A 13,056-nucleotide genomic window follows, 5' to 3' on the forward strand; every position below is an offset into this window, starting at 1 on the left:
TGCACTCCCGAGTATCCGTTTCGCGACTATCCGTCTCCCGTACTATCCGGCCTAGTTTTCTTTTATCGTAATTAAATGAGGAATGAAGGTAAGGCGACTTTTAAAGACGTCTTTTAAGCCATCCATTAATTACTATTCCAAAATCTCAAAACTAAGTTTTGACTGTTATCTTAGGGTTAGTTTTCCATATCTGTGTAATAATTTATTAATGAAAAATAAAATCAGTTTGAGCCAATTTTCTTAAGAATTAGGTCTACGATTTACGTTAATGCTTTGTTTATATTTCCTGCATTTAAATTAGACATTAGAGAATTTAAGTTAAAATGTGAACAGTTTACATCCTTTAACTTACTTTTTCTCTAATAAATTCATGCAGTGCAGTATATAAACATATATAAACTACCAGTACAGAGCCTTCTATTTTAACTAAGCATGTTACCGGCAACTGCTTTTATGTTTCACCGGACCGCGGCCGAGTTCACATTCTACGTGGCTTGAGATGAATGGAAGGCTTAGTACTCAATAAGAAATGAGAAAGTACGTATTTTAATAATGAGTTTTGCTATAAAAACTTTGCCTTCTGGTATTGGTGGGCAAAGAAATGAATTCATAGACCTATCCTACTTTTTTGTTATCCGGCTAGTCCTTCCGCCACATTAAGCCGGATACTCGGGAGTGTACTGTAACATGCATAGTTTTTAAAGTTTGAAATATTTTGAAATACAAGTCCATATTTTCCAAGAATTCTTTTAGCTTCTTTGTTCCAGCTTTCATAAAGGCTTACATTCACAATATGAAACATAATTTGATATGAATACTTGTATACTACGAAATTATTCGACTTGCGATATTGGGAAATAAGCATGTGATTCGAAAAAAAAAACTCAAATATTTATTTAATTTAATATTTATAGTATAAATATGATTTCTAAATTACCTGAGCTATGTTCACTCCATACTGGGAAAACATAACATCGTACAACGCCATAAGACCACTTTGACCAACTGCTGCTGCAGCTCGGGGTTCAGGCCGCACAATACCCTGAAGAAAAAACGAATCAATCCAAAATATTAAAAGATTGAAAGGAAATTCTGTGCATCAATAATAACAGCGGTCACAAATGAAAAATTTTAAATTTTAAGAAAGAAAAAATGATGTATTGAGTCACGTTCTGACTTCATTTTATTTGTATTATTAGAAAATATTTAGTTCTTTTTATAACATCTTTAATAAGAGCAATTGTAGCACAGAAATAGTTCTTGAATTTCTATTTTATTTTTTTACGTTGAGATATATTAAATATGTTATTTCCATAATTTGAGATACAAAAATAAATAATCTTCCAAGAAAAGAATTTCCAAAACCGAAGAGATGATCAAAGTAATTTCCATCGTTCACTTAATTAAAATAGTTTTCTAATAAAGTTATCTTTCGATTCTTTTTTCATCACTGCTTTGCTATTCCTTGTATAAAAGTACGATAAATAAAAAAGAAATAATATTAAAAGATATTATTTCTTTTTTATTTATCATATTTTCCAATTTTTGGATCTTGAAAAATGAAAAGAATAGACTTATTTATTAGCTGAAAACTGACTCAACTTCTTTTAATTATTAAACCTAAAATAATTAAGAAATAAAACTATAGTATAGAAAGAAATTTTGATTATTAAAAAAGTTTCAATCGAATTTATCATTTTTATTATTTATATGCATAAATAGAAATAAAATTAAAACTATCAATTCTGAAATTTTTACATAAATCCCATTCCGACTGGAAATTACTATTTTTTACGTGACTTGCGGATTATTTTGTAATAAAGTATATCAACACAAAACTAGCTGCCATATTCTCCTCTCCACTTTCTTACGATGTAACACAATAATATAGCATTTTATACTTCATAATATCGAGACGAAAATTGAGTATGAATTTTTTTACATCTTTCTTTCTACCTATTGGATCCAAAGATTGATACATAATGCAATAATGGCGACAAGACATATATTAAGTTTCATTTGCTTAAGTAATTGTATTTTCACATATTCGTAATAGCACAGACCGACAGATAGTCAACATTTTGATGGAGTGCGTACAAAATTTGATACTAATTATAAATCAATATTCGTAATTTTTATCCATTTTGGTATTTGCAGTTATCGGCTATTTCGCTCTCATGGATATGGATGAAAGAACAGGCAGACTTCCTATATATCAACTGTATCCAAAATTTGACAAAAATCTGCAAAGGTATTCAAGCTTTATGCCTGTAGCTTGTTGACTCAAGACTGACTGAATGAGAGCTTGACTCAAATCGCCATGCTCTCATTCTACAGAAATGAAGCTCAGAAAGGAAAATGGTTAAGAGACGACTGCTGCTTGTTTAACCTGTGAATAAGATTCAGTCTGGTACCGGTTTCTCTCTCTCTCTTTTTTTTTTCTCGATTGTATATTGTATTGATTCTAACGATACTACTAAACTGCTGAGTGATGTTATTAGCAGACTTTAATGGTTTTACAGAAATTCAAAAAAAGAAAAAATGTTCAAGGAATACATTTTTTTCAAAATTCAATATGTTGACATTTAACGCAAAAAGTTCTTTCTAGATAAGATAATGGTAATATTTTTTCCATCTTTTACTTACTTTTTTAACCAACATTTTTTTTTCTGCGTACTCCCTGAAATAATTTCATGTAACCCTAGGGTACCCATACCGCAGATTAAGAAAAGGACACATATTATCAGAATCACAGGCTTAAACATGGCAACAAACATGTTAATAATGTGAACACATTAAGATGTACGATTTAAAGAGAAGCTTCTGATTATGTTAACCAGCGACACCAAGTTTCTTTCGGATAATGAATGTGGGCTACTTTTCGCACAGTGAGGAGGAGCGTGCATATTTTGAGCGGTTTTTCTTTGGACGATCCTAATCTACGATCATTATGTTAACACCACCTACCAGTTGGATTCACACATTTATAGGGTTCACGCTCACTGGGACAAACTGGTGGACTTCTTTGTAGCGAATTTTACCTAAAATTTGAGAAATCAATAATTTTGGTGTCAAGACTATGTACCGTATTTCATTCTCCTAACTCATTGAATTAATTATAGGGTTGACGGACAGACAGTTAGGCCAAAAACGTTTGCTTTTCGGACACTTGGAACATGGCGGTCGAATATTTTGAAGATTTCAATACTTTCCCAGTATATAAATTCACATACTTCACATACGAGAAAGTAAAAACAATGTGAACTTGTAGCAACAAGCAACATCTTCAATAAAAATCTATTTATTTAAAATCAGTATTTTGCATTGTTCATATGCTTTCTTCATACTTATAAAGAATTTTTCACTCTTTCCTTGATGGGGTAAAATTTCAAATTTTGCACACTTATATATTCTGATTGAAAATACCGTATTTTAATATTTTAAGGCTTAAATATTAATTAACCGGTTAATATAATTAAATTTTGATTTCCTTCTAGTGTCACCGTATGGCAGTAAATTTGAAAAAGGAAGCATTTTATTATTCCATTATATTTATAAACACAGGGTGGTTAGAAAGAAACTTCCCCTATATATGAACACTTAGCGGCCTATCCGCTCAATTAATCGAACCAAAATTTCAGACATGGTTATTTGAAGGTATCGCTCAAGATACTAATGATTTTAAACAACGCAAAGCTCACTATTACTGTTACAGTGAAAGAATTTTTAAATTTTCGAATAGCAATACCCATTTTTTTTCCTTGCGAAAATTGATCAGCGCACTGAAAAACCGTAAATGGCGTTAGTACGATAAGCATGTGATGTAAAATTGTAAAGCAGTTGAAAAGAAAGTGATTGTAAAGGACCAATGACAAAACAAGAGGGGGGAAAAAACTTCTTCTTTTTTTTTTTTTTTTTTTTTTTGGAATTACAAGATTCCAACATGTCCATCTTCTCAGGCGGCAACGCATTGCATGCAGGAAATTGTTGGCAACAATGAAGAACGTAACATAATAAATGGGAGGAATTTGTATAGCTTCATATTGTATAGCTCTTTCAATTCTGACACATCTCGTGGACTAGATTTGTACAACTTAGATTCAGATAACTCCGGAAACAAAAATTCATAGGTGTGTGGTCGGGAGGGACGCGGTGTCCACGAAACAACAAAGTTACGAGAGATGATTATCTCCAAAGTATTGTTGCAGCACTTGTCGAACACATTGGGTGACATGTGGAGAAGCTTCATTTTGCATCCATACAATGCAACTAATGACATCTCATTGCTACAGTCCTAGAATTAACATAATTCCGTAACAATGATTTGTACCAAGTACTTGTTATAGAGCAGTACTTGTTATAGAGCATTTCACGCCTATGGTAATGACTCTTCGAAATATGGATCAAGAACAAATGTGCTGGCCATGCGGCACCACACTATCACTTTAGCTTTAGTGCCTGGTGCCACATTGTGAGGATTTTTGTCAGTCCAGTAAGCACAGTTCTTGGTGTTACCGTTTACAGTTAAATGGAAATATAACTCATCAGCTCATACTATTCGCGGCAGTCATCTGTTATCTTCATCATATCTGTTGAGGAAAAAAATTGCATATGCAGTTGCTCATCTCTAGGTTGCAACATCTACATAGACGTGCTGAAACCGATAAGAAAACATCCACAAAACCGAACGCAGAATCCTGAGAGCTGTGGTTTTTAGTAAACCCAAACTACGAGCAACACATCTTAATTAATAATTGTATTATGCACTTCTGCAACAACTTCAATTGGAACAGTTGGTCTCTCCGATTTAAGTCGATCGCAACAGCATCCAGTTTCTTCAAATTTTCTTACCAAAGCGCGTACACTTCATAGAGAACACGGGCTCGTCTTAGCTGATGATTTCACCGATAAACTCGCACCGGTTTGGCAGCTTTTAACTCATTAAAATGAAAAGGCCTTATCAATTCACCTCGTTGATTCATTGTAAATGCCATCTTGTTAGCTCCTGACCTGACGGAAGAAACTCTCTTCTTACTCTGCTTTTTAATGGTTTTCCTATCAGCAATGCTTTGCACGCGGTGATTAGTAATTGTTGTTTCTACGTTCCTTGTGAATTATGCAAGCGTGCTAATGCACCTCCTCTTTGTTTTGTCGATACTCCTTTACAATGTTCTTTGCAAATGCTTTACGCCAGCAATTTTCATCATATGCGTATCATTCCAACGCCGTTTGTAGTTTTTCAATAAGTTGCTCAATCCGCGCAAAGAAAAAGTATTGCCATTCAAAAATTTCGAAATTCTTTCATTGTAACAGCAACCATGATCTCTGTATTGTTTAGAATCATCACAATCACGAGCGCGTATCTTCAAGCAATCATGTCTGAAAGTTTGGTTTGATTGGCTCAGCGGATAGTGCACTAGAAGTTCATATATAGGGGAAGCTGTCATGGATCATCCTGTATTTATTATAAATTAAAAACTTAAAAGTAGAAAATAATTTAAATGAATTTATGCTTCTTAATAATCTAAGGACAATGTATTTTTGGAATATTTAATGAGGTCTTTTCTTATGAAACACATCTTCCCTGCATTCATCCTGAGTATTTCAGCTGATGATATTTGTAAGAATCGGAAATAAAGACGAAAAAAAGCTAAGTGCAAAAAATTCCAAATTTAGAAATCTTATTTAATACAAAAGATGTTTCTTTTCGTTCTATAAAAGATTCGATTACTTGGAGTGAGTTTCAGCTGGCGACTCATCTGAAAAAAAAAAACAAAAAAAAAACACCCTCAAAATGCATTGTGTAATTATTAGTGTTTGAAAAATACTCAGGAAAATGACAATGCATTAGACCTTGAAAAAATAAATCAGAACAAACAAATAATGAGAAAAAATTGTTTACTTAGCTTGTGTTTCGGATCTAAAGTATAACACTGTAGAAAATGTAAAGATAAAAGAGATCAAAAGATAATTTGATCCGTTGTATAAAATCTTCAGAAAAAAAAATGATTTTGAAAAAAAAAAACAAATATGGCTATTATAACTCCAGATGGGATTTACATTCTTCAAGAGGCTAAAAACTCTGAATTGAAAAAAAAAAATAATATCTTCTTAACATGCATTGTTTTTAATGGTACATTTAATTCAACACATTTTAGCAAAATAAATATACAAACCAAAGATATTTAATTCCTCCTAATTCGGAGTATATTTTATTGTATCATCTATATTTTCTGATGGACTGCTAAGTGCATGAATTACTAAAAACCCTTTCTTGAAACTTGGTTTATTTCACACATATAAATGAGAGGATAAAATATCTATTTTTTGTAAGTTTCTGAAGAATATCCAAAATGAAAAGCATTCAAAGACTCGTTCAAATTTTGAAAGTAAAGTAAAATTCCTGACGAACGAAGACTTCTAGAGTAAATTGCTTTTATTTAGCATCATATCGTATATTTGAACAGTATCGATTTCTCAGTGGTAAAGCCTTTTTCTTCAAGAGTTTTTATCGGAAATCCTCTTTTAGAAACTGGCTATCTTATTTAGGTATCAGAAAGAAGGAAATGCAAAAAAAAAGTTTTTAAATTACTAACAATGCATAGTAAAAAGTTGTGTTATGGTCTTTTTGTAATAAAAATCTTATAAAACCTGAAAAAAATTCAGAAATCTGATTGTATTCCACTGAAAAATATATGGCACGAACAACAAGTTTCACATATGGATATTTTAGATGCTGTAAAAATAACGAATTTCATAATTTGAAAAGTATGAGTTACCCTTGCTTGAGAGGTACGAAAAAAAATGTCGATCAGAGAATGTTATACAAAAAAGGATCTCGCATTTGCTTATAAAACCATCATTTCAGGGAATTACAGAATAATTTATAAATTAAAATAATTTTCAAAACAACTTATAAATTAGAGTAACTTTTTTGTACATAAGAGCGAAAAATATCAACATTTTTAAAGGATTTGAAAATCATTATCATGTTAAGATTTATCATAACACGCGTCTTTTTATCTTACTCCACTTAACTTGCTTAACACATTTCATAAGGCGCTCTGCGAGCTCAATGTGCTCCCAGGGACCGCACATTTTTGAATACTCTAGAAGCATTCTTGGCAAGTAATATATGCATATTTTTAATTTTTAATTGGCATTATATTTACAAAAAGTATTCTTAAATATTACTATATATTTTATGCATCTATTTATCATATAAAACTTTTTACATTTTAAAAAGCTATTTCCTTACAAATTAAAACACGAACTTTGAACTAACAAAATGTACAATAATAAAACACTTTATAAGGTACTGTAAACGATCGACACACATATAGTTGCAATCATATTCGTATGTGAATTCTTTGATTCACATGCAAATTTTATTATTTAATTTCAAAGAAGCTAAATAAAACTTTAAAAAAAATTCAATAACAATTTCACACACATTCAGCACATTTCTAAAATACTGTTCATTGATATCATTTTGTATTAAGATTTCTTTGCAGTAAATAAACTCCCTGCATCAAAGAAACATGATTTTTTTATTTGTTAATTTCAGAAGAGAAAATAGAGAATTAAATTTGATTTTAATGATTGAGGTTTCAAAGATTGCATGTAATTTATTCGATGACTCTTTATTAATAAATCAATGAGCATAACATTCATCTGAAAATTATATATAAAATATTTAATCATGTAGTTATAATTTAAAACCTTTACGGATAGTTGTTGGAAGAGCGCCTGAATTCAGTTATCTTTATAATCTTGAAATAATATCTCGTAAGGCTGCAAAATTGCAGAATGTGCGAGAAAGTATTTAGATATAACCTACAAACAGTCCTATTCAGAATGGAATTTATTAAAGGAAAAAATACCCTACAACACGAAATATCTGTATACGCAATTCTGAGCAATGTTTACTGTTTCGACACGTCAAGCACGCATCACGGGTGCCGCATTTAGAAGTCTGAGTAGATCTTATTTGTTCTCATGCATCAGACTATTCAGTGGTCAGGAAAATAAGTTGTTTCATCTAATATGATTTATTTGCCGCTGGATAAAAAATCTTTAAGAGGCACGTTTTTATTAGTAAAAGCTTTTCTATTTCAATTATTTTGCGATTTAATTTATAAATGATCATTAAAAGTACACGTCTTCAAAATAAAAAGAATTTTCATTTTTATCTGTCATCTCTAGATAATGAAATTAGTTATGCACATAGATTAATTGAATACAAAAAGTAACACGGTACAACATTCACCCATCACATGATCAAGAAAGTGTACGACAGAAGATACAAATGGATTTAAAGAATCTCCTGAATGCAACCCGAATGGCGCATATAGAATTTTTTATTTTAGTACGTTGCTCATATACACGACGGTCCTCCTCGAGCCGAGATCCTACCACGAAACCACCACACCATCAGAGAACTAAGAATAACAAAATTTACACATTTATTGCGATGTTTTAATCTAAGAGTAGGATTATCAACACTACCTTCTAAGGAATGGTTAATATTAAACAGTTGTATTAAAAGTTGTTTAGCACATTGAGACAATTATTTGAATCGATCTTCCGTCGTGAAGGAGTTATAGGGAAATGAAAATTTCTCCACCTCCGCCACTGTTTCTTCACCCTTTGAATGGATGAAGAATCTACGAATTCGTCTGAGATTTTTACCCTTTCCCTGTAATATATCCCTCGCAGATGAAATTGAACAAAAAATATTGTGTTCGTCATATTCAAAAACGTGGTCAAAACGTTATACGCTGATAATTGTATATAAGCTTTTAAATGAGTTTTTTTTTTTTATTCTAGGAACTATGATGGAATAAGATATGTAGAAATGGCCCAATAGTCGCGTAATTAGAATTTCAGTACACTCCCGAGTATCCGGATCGCTATTCGGCCAAGTTTTCTTGCATCGTAATTAAATATGGAAGGCAAAACGTCTATTACGTCATTTATTAAATACTTTTTCAAAACCTAAAAACTTAGTTTTGTCTCTTATATTAGGGTTATCTTTGCATATTTGTGTAATCATTTATCAGCGAAAAATAAAATCTGTTAGAGCCAGTTTTCTTAAGAACTTGGCCTACGACTTAATTTAATGTCTTGCTTATGTTTCCCGCATTTAAGTTGGGCATTATAGAATTTATGTTAAAATGTGAACAGAAATGAATCCTTTAACTTTCTTTTTCTCTAGTAAATTCTTGAAATGTACAATGCAGTATATAAATTTATATAAACTGCCAGTACAGAACCTATTTTAACTCGACACGTTACCGACAACTGCTTCTATAATTCACCAGGCCACGGCTGCGTTCATATTGAGATAAGTGTAGACCTTAGTACTCAATAAGAAGTGAGAAAATACGTATTATAACAATGAGTTTTGGATAAAAACTTTGTCTTCATGTATTGGTGGGCAAAGAAATGAATTCGTAGAACTCTGGCCTATCCAGCTAGTCCTTCCGCCATATTAGGCCGGCTGCTCAGGAGTGTATTGTATTTGGTACAAGTGATTTCCTAAAAGAAATTGACCTAAAAGGGGCTATTAGGAGATATGTATTCTCACAATTGCATAAATTTCACGAAGAGAATTCATATTGGAAATCAGACAGTTTATGAATTAATATTATATATTATCACTGAAAATAAACAAGGTGGCATAGCTTGAAAGTTCTCAAACGTCAGGAAATGAGTGAAAAATCGATTACAAAATTTCATTTCGCTGGCCGAAGTAACAAGATTTGAATGAAAATATATTAAATCTGCTGCATATCTGACTGCGGATCAAGATGTTCTAAAATGGAATTCGTGTTGATTCGAAAGGGAGTGTTCAATTTAACCTGACTTGGTTGTGAAAATAACTGAAATCTTCGCTCTGTTATTTTTACATCTTGCGATGCATAAGCAACTTTTAAATAAAATAATCAGTAAAAACTAATGAGTGGTAAAACATTCACTCGCGTTGTGATTTTAGCATCTGAACAAGAACACTGATCATTTATTTATTTTTGGTAGCAAATATGATAAAGTTACAAAAACAAAGATATCTTAAAAAACCACGAATAATTTTGTCAACTATGATGTTATGCTGTAAAATCCATTTAACCAAATGCGTAATTAGAGTCCTCTGGAGAAAAAAAAAAGGAAATATGCGAAACATATTTGCATTCATTTTCATTGTTGGATATTTTAACACGTTGACTGCTGCGTGACTCGCATTTAGTTCGCCCCAACTCTCCAATTATATTAAATCGTCTATCTAATAAGGTTACCCCTTAGATTATTATTATAGTTAAAAGACAGCAAAGAAGGAGATAAATATCAGGCCTGAGTTGTAGCAGCGAAAGTGTTAAAGCAAGAATTTTAATCAAATAAAGATCGAATGCATAGATATACAGCTATTCCACAGTCACAGTCAAAACTTGAATGCAGTGACCATGCAAGAACGAATCCATTTCAAATGCATTGAACAGCAAACAGCTGTTATGCTTTTTTCAATATTCCAGTTCGTAGTAATTAGAACTCATATTTTGATAGACATGTTAATCTCCTCTATAAAACAATTAACAAAAAAACATTTTGGCTACTCATATGCATTGATCCGTTTTGAAGTTCTAATAGAAATAGTTTTTGCCATAGAAATGGTTTTTTAGAATTTGTTGTGTTTTCCAGAAGAAATAAATCCCACGGGGGGGGGGCACCTCGTTATTGAGGATGAGAAGCTCCTGGCATGGTGTTTGGTTCTTTCCACCCCTGTGGTTACTCGAAAAGTTGGGAGTCTGGCTCCTCTCATCGATGACGAGCTATAATTCCTTAGGGAAGTGTTGTACCGTGGCCGGTGATGGCCCTTAGGGCTCAACCACAGTTCCCGTCAGTGTTGATGCCATGGTGGTCCGGTCATTCAAGAGTTTCCGGTTTTCGTGTGTCTTCCTGCGGGATGGAGTAGTCAGTTTGTGATTCCCGCAGAAAAAAAATTGTTGAATTTAACACCCTCCTTCAACTTCAAAAGTTTATTTTTAAAACCCAATATTCTAATTAGATACAGTGATATAGCATTGAAAATGGACATTAACTTATTTAGCATCTTCCAAATCAATTTTTTTTTTTTTTTTTTTTTTTTTTTTCATTTTGTTCTCTGAATTCCGTAGTTACTTGGAATCTTCCCTTTTCGATATAATAATCTAACTGGAATGTTTTTAAATGATTTTGCTATTTTTGATGCTAAAAATTAATATCGATTCCCAAGAAAGCAAACAAAATCTCATTCAACGACACAAAATTTCCAGGGAATGAGATGAAAGCAGTATCAGTAGCATATATTTAATTTTGAATTGTTGTTTTTAATACTTACATGATATCCAATTTCTTTTGGGGACAGAGTTTCTCTCATAGACATAGACATTCGCATTTCAGCATTCAACTTTTGTTTTCCAAAGGCAACAGCCCCGCTGGTCACCATCAACATCTCTTTGCCTTCATTCTGGAGTTGAGACAGCTGTATAAAGAAACACAAATATGCCCTACATTCAGAATGAATTGTATAAATAAAAGTAAAATGCTATCGTCACAACTTATATTAAATATCAAATAAACGGTATGAATAATTTTTTGTAGTATTAAAAACAATACTTACTTTAGTAAGTCTTTTTTGTAAATCGATATCTGATTATTTAGTAAGTCTAATTATTTAATCTGATTAATAGATGAATTATTTAATCTGAAATTTTGTATACATATTCATTAAATTATATCCTTATGACCGAACATCCTTAAAACTCCTTTAAACTAATGTAATAAAAATGTAATTAAAAGACTTTAATTTTGCAAAACTTCATGCATCTTAAGATTTTACAATCTAAGAATAATACCAACCAAATATGCTAAAAATCAATCATATCACTTCAGAAATAGTAATTCTGCAATTCAATTTATCTTTTATTATTGTTTTGCTCATTGTTTAATGTTCAAGAATCTTAACTGTAACTGTCAAACACTTAACTATTCCATTGACAGATTATGCACTACATCTAAATGTTTTATCTCAGTGTAAACAATTCAAATGAGATTAAAGTACGCCATAGTTTATTTATCATGTATATGATTATGAAATACGGAGAAAAGTTCCGATCAGCAATGTACACGAAAACTTTTGTGATATTCATCACCCGGAAACAATGAAAGCTGCTAGAAAATAATGAATAATCATTTACATGATAATCCAATTAGAGCTCATTCAGATAAGAGAAGTGTATAAAAACTGATTCACACCTTAGTTTAAAGTCTTCATCTTTGTTTCTCAAGAATATTTTAAACTACGTTAAATCTTTTTTTTTTTTTTTTTTTTTTTTTGCCTCGATACAAGATTTCGAAGAGATAGATTATTTTTAATCTAAAGTAACATTTACAATATCAGACAACCTTTTCAGAATAAACATTTGGAAACCAGTCTTCAAGCAGAAATATTGCTTTAAGAAGTGGTTATCTTTGTTTTTATTTTATTTTTTAAATATATCAGGCAATAATATTGAATAAAAAATATATATTAGTTTAAAAAACCAGAAAGAACCAACCAATTATCATAGCAAAATATAGTTTTCATCTAAGAAGTATTTCCATTTTAAATTAATTTTCGTTTATGTTGTGCCAGATTTCTTCATAATGTCATCTATAATTATAAAAAATTATCACGCAGTAAAGGTAAAATCTGTGTTGTTTGTAAATCAAACCTCATTATAAAGCTTCTCATGAAGAGGACCATCTCTCCTGATTTCATACGATCGCTGACTTCCCATCCTCATATTTAAGGTGCTTAAAATGGGGTGAAAATGAAATAAGCAGAAGAAAGCTGCACATTTTAAAAATTCGCTTTTCACTAGCTAATTTCATTGAATATACAACATTGTTTTAAAGTATTTTATAAACAGAAAAAAAATGCACACTATACCCACATAAATCCGAGATAAAAGTTTTCACAACAGATGTTGTCATTAACTACTTTCATTGATTTAGTTCCAACGAATAATCCTGATTTGT

The 13,056-nt window shown here is 31.4% G+C and overlaps 1 protein-coding gene across 1 annotated transcript in view; it reads right to left on the minus strand.

Moving 5' to 3' along the window:
• The window catches only part of LOC129960162 (delta-1-pyrroline-5-carboxylate synthase-like), a 51,011-nt gene that overhangs the window by 23,354 nt on the left and 14,601 nt on the right, over positions 1–13,056 (minus strand). The window contains exons 3-4 of the mRNA XM_056073354.1: positions 11,375–11,518; positions 938–1,042 (exon numbers count right to left, since the gene is read on the minus strand). Of these exons, the coding sequence (XP_055929329.1) occupies positions 938–1,042; positions 11,375–11,518 (249 nt within the window). The remainder of the gene's footprint in view (positions 1–937; positions 1,043–11,374; positions 11,519–13,056) is intronic.

Source organism: Argiope bruennichi, chromosome X2 (assembly GCF_947563725.1).
Source record: "Argiope bruennichi chromosome X2, qqArgBrue1.1, whole genome shotgun sequence".
Classification (NCBI taxonomy): domain Eukaryota; kingdom Metazoa; phylum Arthropoda; class Arachnida; order Araneae; family Araneidae; genus Argiope; species Argiope bruennichi.